The 12,052-nt window shown below is 38.8% G+C and overlaps 1 protein-coding gene across 3 annotated transcripts in view; it reads left to right on the top strand.

The window, feature by feature from the left end:
* Positions 1–11,185, top strand: part of map1sa (microtubule-associated protein 1Sa) — a 40,339-nt gene extending 29,154 nt beyond the window's left edge. For 2 of the 3 annotated variants that reach the window (XM_087304669.1, XM_087304670.1), the window contains exons 4-7: positions 320–460; positions 2,239–5,395; positions 7,475–7,689; positions 9,825–11,185. In XM_087304669.1, coding sequence (XP_087160795.1) covers positions 320–460; positions 2,239–5,395; positions 7,475–7,689; positions 9,825–9,980 — 3,669 coding nt within the window. In that variant the 3' untranslated portion in view covers positions 9,981–11,185. Of the gene's footprint in view, positions 1–319; positions 461–2,238; positions 5,416–5,471; positions 7,690–9,824 lie in introns of all 3 variants that reach the window. The other variant, XR_015522312.1, reaches the window with a different exon arrangement.
* The last annotated feature ends 867 nt before the right edge of the window (positions 11,186–12,052 follow it).

Raw genomic sequence — 12,052 nt, 5'->3', positions numbered from 1 at the left:
TTATTTTTACCATACTGTTACACACAAGCACCTTCACTTCCTTATTTGTTCTCAGTCTGCTGCAGTTTTTTCCTTTAAAAAATGCTTGGAAGCTATTTGCATTGTAAACACAGGGAAATGTTGACACATTCCTTGAAGTACCTCATTTAGTTATATTTGCTCTTGATATTTGCTATCCAGAGCAGTAGCCAAGTGTCCTCTTCCCATCACTGCTAAATTTGACATCTTGATTTGAAAGCTTAAAATGTTTGATCGTTTTAATGTGAGCTGCTACTCTCCAATAATGTCTTGTAAACATGTGCTTGTTATATTTTCATAGGTTCGCCGACTCATTTCTGATACGTCTCTTCACAAGCTGCTAATTCTTGCTGGACAATGTGTTGAGGAGACTGGAGACCTTGTGCTACAGACAGGGTCTTTCTCATTAGAGGATTTCATCCAGATATTTACAGACGAAGAGGTCAGTCAGATTGTTTTTCTTTTTTGTTTGTTACACAATTGGGTGCTTATTTTTTTGTAGCGTACACAAAACCATATTAATCTTTATTTGTAACTAATATGAATATGTACCCTGCTGAAAAATCCAGCTTAAACCAGCCTAGGCTGGTTTTAGCTGGTCGACCAGCCTGGTTTTAAAGGGGTTTTTGCCACTTCCAAGCTGGTGGCACTTGTCAAGCTGGTTTTAGCTGGATTTGGCTGGTCATTTTCCAGCCTGACCAGCTAAGACCAGGCTGAAAATGGCTGGAAACCAGCCTGGAAATGGCCAAAACCCCTCTGAAACCAGCCTGGTCGACCAGCTAAAACCAGCCAACCAGCCTAGGCTGGTTTAAGCTGGATTTTTTAGCAGGGTATGTTTGTACTTGTAGTTTTTGCCTTAGTGTCTGGTCCAAATATCTAAAAGTTCCTAAATCACAAAGCATTTTCAGCCATGGAAATATATTGTCTTGTTATCAGAAGAAAATAGTCAAATTTAAGTGAGTTTCAACTTAAAGGCTCATTTATAGCTTCCCTAGAAGTAAACAGTTGAGTTTAACCATTTTTTTTATTAAATCAGCCAATGTCCAGGTCTGGCGGAAGCCCTTTTAGCTTAGTTAAGCATAGATCATTGAATTAGATTAGACCAGAGGTCACCAATCTCCATCCTAGATGGCCGGTGTCCCTGCAGGGTTTAGCTCCAACTTGCCTTAACACACCTGCCTGGATGTTTTAAGTATACCTAGCAAGACCTTGATTAGCTTGTTCAGGTGTGTTTGATTAGGGTTGGAGGTAAAATCTGCAGGACACCGGACCTTCAGGAACAAGTTTGGTGACCCCTGGATTAGACCGTTAGCATCACGCTCAAAAATAACCAAAGCACTTTAATAATTTTCGTATTTAAAGGTTGACTATTCTGTATTGTGCATTGTGTATTAAGACCTACAGAAAATGAAAAGTTGCTATTTTCTAGACCAATATGGCTAGTAACAATACTCTTTTAGGCCCCGTTGTCACTGTCAGGTCTTGATGCCCAATTCCGATTTGTTGCCTATATCTGATTTGTTTGCCTGTCCGTTTACACGTTGTTTTAATTGTAACCCATATTCATTTCATGCGTTTACACTTGCCATACAATTTACGATGTCTGTAAATTTTTCTAATATCTCTAATATCAACACACTTTTCGATTCCCGTTGTTGCACATTTCTGCTGTGTGATCGACTCTTAGATCGTTACAGAGTAAAAAAATGCAGTGCTTAATATTGTTATTGACATGAATTTAAATTTAGATTCAATATAATATAGTTTATTGGCCCAGCCCTACCTAAAACTATGACCAATGTGAGGAGAGTTTACTCGCACGTGACTTGTTTTGAAGATTTTGGTCTGTTTAGAAACGTTTAAAAGCGAAACGCACCAAGAGCAAAAATAAACATTGTAATGATTTTAATCCCTCTTTCAAAACAAAAAAACAATCGATCTACAGGTGTAAAAGCACCCTTATTCTGGTGTAATAATAATGGAACTTTGCTACCACACCATGGCTATAGCAGTGCAATGATATTACACATTGGTGTTACCTACATGGAAATTTTCTGGTACTGCGTCATAATATCAAAACTCTTTCTATTTTTAGTTTCACCAAAATTCTAATGGTTTAATCCGATTTAATTATTTAGGCTAAACTAAAAGTGCTCCCCACTGGTATTGTTCTTTCTTCTAATCGATTTTTTTTCTCTTTTAATCCTCCCCTCAACACAGATTGGAGATCTTCTGAGCTCTGCAGATCCTACTCAGAAAGCCCGCCTTACTCTGAGCTGCCCCGAATCTGGCAAATGGAAAACCTCTCAGCTAGAAAAGCATAATTTGCAAGATTATATAGAGATTAAAACCAACCCCCCATTAGTGCTCCCCGAGATGGAGGGCCTTCAGGAGTTCACCGAGTATCTCTCAGAGTCTCTTGAACCTCAGTCGCCATTTGACCTGCTTGTGCCTCCCAGTACAGTAGGCTTTCTGAAACTGTCCCGTCCCTGCTGCTATGTGTTCCCCGGAGGAAGAGGCGACAGTGCCTTCTTCGCTGTGAATGGTTTCAATGTCTTAGTCAATGGGGGGTCTGATGCTCGATCCTGTTTTTGGAAACTGGTAAGGCATCTAGACCGAGTTGACTCCGTATTGCTCACCCATGCAGGTGTAGATAATTTACCTGGTATAAACAGCCTACTTCACAGAAAAGTGGCTGAACATGAAGAAGAACAGTCCGCTGGATCACAGAGCAGTGAAGACTGGCAGAAGAATCTTATATCTCCAGAAATAGGTGTTGTATTTTTCAATGCATCAGAAAGACTCAAGAAATTGCAGAGTGACCCTAGGGTCCTCAGAAGTTCTGATCAGGTTTCTCTAACATTACAGCATTTAGAAAAGTTGTCGATATTTCCAGAACGGCTCAGTCGATCTGCCGGGCCAACTATTGAGCCGGTAATTCTTTTCCAGAAAATGGGTGTAGGTCGACTAGATCTTTATGTGCTCAATCCAGTCAAAGGTAGCAAAGAACTAGAGGCTTTCTTTCAAACTTGGCCTGCAAGTCCTCCAAATATAAAACCCACAGATATTCCTCTTGAGAGTATGGTGTCTATATGTGCGCTGTTGGTGTGGCATCCAGCTAATCCTCGAGAAAAGATCATCAGGGTTTTGTTTCCTGGGTGCACTCCACAGTCCAAGATCTTTGAAGGTTTAGAGAGACTAAAGCATCTGGAGTTCCTCAAACACTCAGTAGTTAGTTTGAAGGACCTTGAGGCATCCAAATTGGATAAACAGCCAAAGCACACCGGGAGCAAGGAAAGCCTTAAGAGTATTTCCAAAGAATCTCGACCTGGCAGTGCCTTACCCAAAGACAAGATAGTCAAAGTAGATCCGAAAAAGCAAGACACTAAAACAAAGACTAAACCCACTAATGAAATGGTTCCCAAAGAGGGGAAGGAAAGTGAAGAAAAGGCAAAGCCAAAAGATGATGTGAAGCTGAGACCTAAGACTGCTGAAAAGCAAGTAGCTAAGAAAGAACCTGCAAAAGATGAGAAAAAGGAAGTGAGGAAGAAAGAGGAAAAGCCGCCGACAAGTATTGCAAAGAAAGATGAGCATGTGGAGAAAAAGAAAGAACCCTTGAAAAAAGATCTTGGTGCAAAGCCCAAGAAAGATATTGTTAAACCTGATCTAAAAAAGGAGATTAAGAAAGAGGTCAAACCAGAAGACAAAAAAACTACCAAACCTCCTGTCAAAGAGGTTAAAAAACCTGCTGGAAGTTTGCCTGGGAATACAGAGTCTAGAAAGTCAGTTGGCAAGAATGGCTCTCTAAAAAAAGACGTATTGGTCTCTAAAAAGGATCCTGTAACTAAAGGGAAACCAAAGCCAGACAAAAAGGAGCCTGACAATGTGAAGTCCTCAAGTGGAGACAATTCAAAGACTTCCACGCCTGAGGACATTTCTAAACAATTAGAGAAATTGAAGTTGGATAATGAACATGGGTCACTGCAGGATGCTGAGGGAAACAATATGAGCTCAAGAACTGCCTCTGACAGCAGCGCTGGGCAAGTGAACGGCTCTAAAACTGGTACTGAGGAAAGTCCAGAGAAGTTTCGGAGTATGGATGGAACTCCCGGCTCAAACAACCCCTCACCACTTACTAAGACTCCAAAGAGTGAGAGAAGTGTTAATTTTGATCTCACACCAACAGAGCTTGATGGATGCCTCAAAGAGGATGCCTGTACAAGCTCGGATGAAAAAACTCTTGAGTTAGTTTCTCCTGCAGACTCCGGGAAGAACAGTTCATGGCAAACCCGTTACCCACAATCCCCGGACAATGCTTGTCTGGATTCTAGTGAAGACTGTAAGGTAGGCATCAGGAAGTCTGGTCTTGCTGTGGAAGACGGTCAATTGGGAATCTGCAAGAACTCTAGAAGCAATATTGAAAACAGCTCCATATCGTCACAAGATCGACAATCAAGCTTTCTCTCCTCAACTTCATTTAAAGACGGCTCTACCAGCATCACTTCCTTCCCCGCGGAAGTAGGCTCTCCACACTCCACTGAAGTAGAGGACTCTTTATCGGTTTCCTTCGAACAAGTGCCTGTTTGTCATCCTCAAGAGGAGATGGGTAGTCTAGCGTACACTAATGGACATCTAGCAGACCGTGACCCAAAAGCAGATATGTCTTTACCTTTAAAAACATCTCACAATAGTCACCATGCATACGATGACTCTGAAAATCACCTTTATGGACTACAGGGTGACGTTCTGCCTCATGATGTCGATCTATGTCTGGTTTCACCTTGTGAGTTTAAGCACCACAAATCTCTGGAGAACCAACAAGGATTGTCTTCGGAGGTTGCCGCCCCGAGTCCTGACCTTTCTCAGGAGCCACTTAGAGATCACCAATCACAGGAGACCACATCATCTGTAAGCGTCTCTCTTATTTCGGTTTCTGATTCTGACGTGCCGCCAGCCACTGAAGAGTGTCCTTCTATTAGTGAGGAGTTGGACTCTGAAGAGGACACTACTAGTGATTTGTTTCCACCTCACCATCCAAGCAGTCACTCGTTACACCACAATTCCCAAGACCCTCCGCCTGCCCCAATGAAGGATTTACCACCGCTGCCACCCCAACGCGGTGCCTGCATGGCTGACCCTGAGGCTGACAGTCAGGGAAAGTCTTCCAAGAATGTAACTGCAAAGACCAAAAAAACTGCAGCAGCAGCTCCCACAAAGACGGGATCTGCTAATGTTGTAGCACAGACTGGGAAGACAAAGATTGGTGGTCCGGTGTCTGCAACTGGGACTATTCGGGTAACATCGAGTTTGGACACCAGACCTCCGTCCCGCAGTGCTATTGGTGGATCTAGGCCAACATCTTCCAAGTCCTCATCCAGTAAGTGGCCTTTTTTGTTTGTTTTCTTTGCTTTTTTTGAAGAAAAGCATGAGTTAGTCCATCCAGGATTGTGCAGGGACATTCATTAGTATATATTTGTGGCCTAAAATGATTTTGTGACACTTTTTTTCAAAACGTATGGCATTATTTGCTTGGATTCTAGTGCTTTCCTGTAAATATACAAAAAACTTGTGATCTTAGGAACCAGTGTACTCGCAAAATTCTGGAGGGACTGATGCATCTTATGATCTCAAGTAGGGCTGCATGACATTGGGAAATCTGACAATGCGTTATTTAGTTTTTCTGCAAAAGTTTAATTGGTATAAAATGGATAAAATGTAATAAACTAATTTCAATCATTGAATAAATAAGTTCTTAACCATTTTCTAGGGAGTCCTAATAGTATTCAGGTAAAGAAATTAAATAATGAAATGTAAAACAGCGCTGTACAGTCTATAGTCTGTATGGTCATATTAATAATTCTATCAAATTAACCTTCACTAAAGTTTCAAACTATAAACTTTCTAGTTCCTAGATGCTTTAAATCAGAGGTCACCAATCTCAGTCCTTGAGGACCAGTTTAGCTCCAACTTGCCTCAACACACCTGCCTGGGTGTTTCAAGTATACCTAGTAAGACCTTGATTAGCCTGTTCAGGTGTGTTTGATTAGGGTTGGAGCTAAAGTCTGCAGGACACCCACCCTCCAGGAACAAGTTAGGTGACCCCTGCTTTAAATGCTCAGAGGCCTTAAAAACACATGCAAATGATACACTTTTACTCTATTATGGTCACCCTTTGTCATTGTGGCTCCTGTTAAACTTCAACACTAACATTGCACATCCTGACTATTGCGGATGCACACATTGCAATATTGATGCTGAAATGATCTTAAGAACCATTGGACTCGCAAAGTTCTGGAGGGACTAATGGATAATGCATCTATTTATCAGTTCATTCGTCAGTTAGTAACAATATAGGAAGTTTATTTATAAACTAATTTCCAGAGGATCACATTCTTATGATTGCTTGCAGCCGGTCCCGCATTTTTCAATTTATGATTGACCAATCAGACGATTCCTCAGCCACTATAAATACCTTAAGTTCCATATAGCTGCCATCTTCGTTTTGAAGAATCCCCCCTTCCACCCTTACTCCCCCTTCTTTCCTAGACTGGTGGCATGGTGGCCCAGTTGTTAGCACTGTTGTCTCACAGCAAGAATGTCACTGGTTCTAGTTCTAACTAAGCCAGCCGACAATCCTGTGCAGTTTACACATTCCCCCACTTCTCTCGAGGGTTTCTCTCGAGTTCCCTTGTTTCCTCATACCATCCAAAAACATGCAACTTAAGTTAATTGACTAATCCAAATCAGCACCATAGACATGCTCCTAGTAAGTAGTTATGTCTTAAGAGCAATCACTATCTGCTCATTAGCTACTACAGCAGGGGAGTTCTGCAGATCTACCTCAGCTCAAACTCCCCTCTCGCCTTGCAAACGGAAGGGAGCCCTGGTCTTGAAGATCTTATATGAGTCTCTCCCGGGACAGCATGCCAAACAAGCTTTATAATCAATCATCAGCTAAGTGTGAACTCTTGAAATTAAAATTGATGAATTTAAAAGCACCACTTTTAACAAGATGGTTTTTAGTATGTTAACAGTATTCTTAGATTCTTTAGACCAATGTTCAGACTGCATAGTTTTTTCTCTGTTATGATAGGAACTGCATAAGATTATGCAATTCTTTTGACCTCTGTCCCAATCAGTCGATATTAATTGCATCATAAAAGCAGGACTTGCAATCGCCCAATACACCAACCAGTCAAGAAGGACTTTAAAATAAATGAAACATGCTAGTCTTTATCAGATTATATGCACTAGTAACGGATAATGAACATTCAGCCAGTTGTTCTCACAGTATAAAACTCCTAGATGTAGTGCCTAGATGTACATTATTCCCATTATAACGGTTAGAAAACTAAACAATTAGACATGAAACATTGATCTGAGCTGTAAGAATTTACTAGCTCTTCAGGTGAATTTGAAGACCAAACGTGCCCATTGTTGCTGCTTCTGTTCGCAGGTTCTGCGAGTGTAAGTTTTGGTTCAGCGCCCGTCTGTTTGGACTTGGCATATTTGCCCTCCGGCTCTGCAGCTCATACAGTGGATGTGGAGTTTTTCCGGCGCCTCCGCTCATCTTGCTATATAATTAGTGGAGACGAGCCACACAAGGAGACCGTCATGAGGTCTATTCTGGACTCCCTGCTGGAGGGCAAAGCGTCCTGGCCTGATGTGCAGGTGAGTGGAGGTTGTTTGCAGGGATGCACCCAAATGAAGATTCTGGGCCAAAACCAAAAATTCTGAATGCACTTTGCCTGAAAACTAAACATTTTTTGTAATCATTATTCATTTTTTAATAATATAAAGTACCTTTGTAAGACTTTTTACATTTGAGTCTATAACTTCACAGTCACACTTTGTTAATGTACATTTATCTCTATTAACAAACCATTAAATAAGACTATTAGCTCAAATAAACTGCCAATTAGCTGCTTAATAATAATTGAGGTAGTGTTTAGGTATTAAGTAGGGATGTAAAATAATACTTTTATAAGGGCTGAGAAGCAGTTAATATCTTAATAATAGGCAAATAATAGTGTGAATAGTTACTTAAACTACAGTGTTACCTTTCATACTGTGGGTAATAATACTAATTAGGTGACTGGTTCGAGCCTCGGCTGGGTCGTGTTTTCCCCTTGTTTGCGTGGGTTTCCTCTGGGTGCTCCCACACAAGTTCAAAGACATGCAATATAGGTGAATTGGGTAAGCTAAATTGTCTGTTGTGTATGTGTGTGTCCTGGTCGAGCGTTGGGCTAATGACCCAACTCATAAAAATTAGATGTTCCGAAACACCAATAAGGTGAGGCTAACTACAGACAATTCCTTTGTCTTCATGCTTGGTTTGTGCTTTGACATGCACTGTCAACCCTGGGCCCTTATATAGACAGGTCAATGCCTTTTCAAATCATGTCCAATCAACTGAATTGAGCACAGGTGACTCTAATGAAGCTGAAACATCTCAAGAATGATCAGTGGAAACAGAATGTACCCGAGCTCAATTTAGAGCTTCACGCCAAAGCCTGTGAATATTGATGTACATGTGATTTTTCAGCTTTTTTATTTTTAATAATGTTGCAACAATTTCAAAAACTCTTTTTTTCACGTTGTCATTATGGGGGATTGTGTGTAGAATGTTGAGAAATTCAATTAATTTAATCCAATTTGGAATAAGGCTGTAACATAAAAAATGTGGGGAAAAATAATAATAATAAAAAAAATTAAAAAAAAAAAAATATATATATATATATATATATATATATATTATTACAATTTCAGGTTCTAAGTTACGTTTGTTAAAAGCAAAAGTTACTTGCAGTAATGTTTTTGTCATAAATCGAAAGCAAATGACATTTGTCTCCACCTTTTTTGTTGATCCATGTTTTTATCATTTAAGAAATGTTGCCAAAATTCGTTCTTTCCTATCTTTTGATGATGCCAAGAAATTAATTCATGCTTTTATTTTCTCTCGGCTTGATTATTGCAATGCTATCTATACTGGTCTACCTAAGGGTTCTACAATGAAGTTGCAGAGTTTTAATGAAATTAAAGAAACGAGAGCACAACACACCAGTATTAATAGAATTACACTGGTTGCCTGTGCACCAAAGGATAGATTTTAAAATTCTTTTATTAGTTTATAAAGCACATTTCCGACTGTTTAACAAAATATAATCCAAACCGTTTGCTACGCTCTTCTAGTGCTGGACTTTTAGAATTTTATCCTGTAAACCTGATGCGATCTGGCAGCACTTCTTTTAGCCATTATGCTCCAAAAATTTGGAACTGTCTCCCTCTTGAAGTGAAAGAATCCCCAAGTGTTCATGTTTTTAAAAAGCGTGTTAAGACACATCTTTTTAAAATTGCGTATGATTAAACAAGTTTGTTAGGTGTACGCATTTTATCTGTTTTGTTGTAGGTTAATGTATGTAATGTATGGTGTGTGCTTGCATATGTGAGGACTATTGTGTGTGTGATCATGTTAATATATACTCATATTTTGTGTATATGAATGCTTTTATTTCAGTATATGTGATAAGTTTTTGTGGTCTATTTTAATGCTTTTGTTGTTGTTTGTGAGGCACTTTGAGTTGCATGTATGTTGGAAAAGTGCTATACAAATAAAGTTTATTATTATTATCCGAAAACTGGTCCGATCTGGGACTCAAAAACCATAGTGTGATCTGAACTGAGATCTGTTGCACCTTTAGTTCTGACACACTTTAACCAAGTTCTTGTCTTATTGTATTATTACCTTACTAAACTATAGTGAATAACGTATAATGTTATGATGGCATGTTTTGGTTCCTCTACAGGTGACTCTGATCCCCACATTCGATTCGCTGTCGATGCACAACTGGTACCAGCAGACCCACGAGCGGCAGAAAGATCTCTCCATCACCGTCCTCGGCAGCAACAGCACGGTGGCCATGCAGGACGAGACCTTCCCAGCATGCAAAGTGGAGTTTTAGCCAACCGCACCCCTGCCTGTCACTACAGCACTTCTCTGCGCTCGGTTCACACACTCGTTTTGACTCCGCAGCGGCTCTGTTCATCCCTCATGACTTTCATCTGCAGCATCCACATAAATTATTACAGATTCTGCATGAACGGGGTCGACTCTTGCCTTTTGTATGCCCAGTTTTTAGCAGTTTTATGGTATTTTATGTAATCCATCGCATCTTGTTGGATATCTAGCACGTTGGACAAGAATCAGCAGCAGTTTCTCGTCGTCCTACATTACAGTTTGCACAGAAGACACACATTGGGAAAGTACAATAGGGTTTGACTGGTTAGGGTTAGCTTTGACTGCACTAAATGTTAGTTAGAAAATCGGGCCAATTAAAGTATTATGCTTTTGTTTAACAGCATTAGGAGAACAGAAATAGCCTTGCCGTCTCTGTAAACATGTCACTAATATACCGGTACATCAGTTTGTACCAAAAATAGATTAAAAGCTTCGACGGAAAGTGTGGTTTCAGAATATTAGGCTGTTTCAGTGTATCGAATACAAACACTATGTGATTTTTTTTGTGACTCATATTACAGTATGTAGTGAAAGCCAATATTCTGCGTTTGTTTAGTGGAAAATAGTGTAGGTTTTTATTATTTTGGCCACTTATTTGTTTTTTGGTACCAAGATGAACGCCTTATTGTTTCGCCATCATCAATCAACACTAAGCATCAGCATGTCATTCGTATCACTTGATTAGATCACTTGTTTTTGATTTGCTGGATGTCGTGCAGACAGCTCAAATGCTGAGCATATTATCACTGCTTTAGCTGCTGTAGTTTCTGCTAGATAAATAATTCCGGTCGTATTTCCATTATACACTCTCTTCGTTATTTTGGACCTTTATGAAGTCGTTAGTGTTACCGTTAAAGCTTTACCTTTTCAGAATTGCACTTTTATTTATTTTAGTTTTTCTTTTCTGAGCCGATTACTATTTTTATGAGGTACAACTAGTTGGTTTTGGATTTTTTTGTTGTTGTTGTTTAAATGCATTTTGTTTTTTACATATATATATATTCCTTACAAGAAGAGACCAGCCAAATAAATAAGTAAATAAACGAATATTACAGCAAACGTGTGCTTGATGTCACTAATAGATGTTTCAGAGCTGAATTTCGAAATTGAAGCATAGTTTTCAAATCACAAATAAAGCTGATAAGTTAAGCTGTACAGTCTCTCTTTCTTCCTGCAGTGATGTGAGGATTAAGAAAATACACAGACACGTAAATAATAAAAGTGGAGTTTAAAGTCCAGTGATTCATTTGTGCAAATTTCATTCATGAAAAAAGTGAATAACAATTATTTATAAGTGATTTTTGTGTGTTTTTGTATCATTCTATTAGTGTATTATACTGCATATATTATTAAATCACTTTCACTTTAATAATGTTAAGGCATCCTGTAGTATTAACTAGCCAGAACTGATACATTTTATTAAATAGTGTAGTGTTATTTAGTTCATGGTATTAAATATTAAAGTTTAGTTTTAACTACAGTAACCCTGCTGAAACAAACAGCTTAAACCTTTCAACTGGTCGACCAGCCTGGTTGTAAGGGAGTTTTGATCATTTCCAGGCTGGTTTTAGCTGATTAGGCTGGAAAGTGACCAGCTTAGCTATGTCCATCTAAAACCAGGCTGGTCAGGTTTGTTTTCAGAAGGGAAGCTCTTGTATAATATATACTGGATACAGTGTATGAGTACACCCCTCACAAATTTCTCATTTAAATTAATATTTTCTATAGGATGCTTTGCTATATCTGTGCATAAACATTGCATAAAGATTATATATATATATATATATATATATATATATATATATATATATATATATATATATATATATATATATATATATATATATATATATATATATATATATCTGTGCATAAACATTAGATTAATCAGTACTAAAGCCAAATCTGGAGCTAATCTAACAAAATGACTTGCAGTAATGGTTGAAAAAATCAGTAGCCCAAATTTATGTTAAGGGAAAATAAGAAATATAATTTTCAAAAATAGCAAAAATCAAG

This window comes from Danio rerio, chromosome 22, assembly GCF_052040795.2.
Source record: "Danio rerio strain M-AB ecotype USA chromosome 22, GRCz13ab, whole genome shotgun sequence".
In the NCBI taxonomy this organism is placed as follows: Eukaryota; Metazoa; Chordata; class Actinopteri; order Cypriniformes; family Danionidae; genus Danio; species Danio rerio.
Note: the sequence above shows the minus strand (reverse complement) of the source record. Positions and strands in the feature narration are given on the sequence as shown.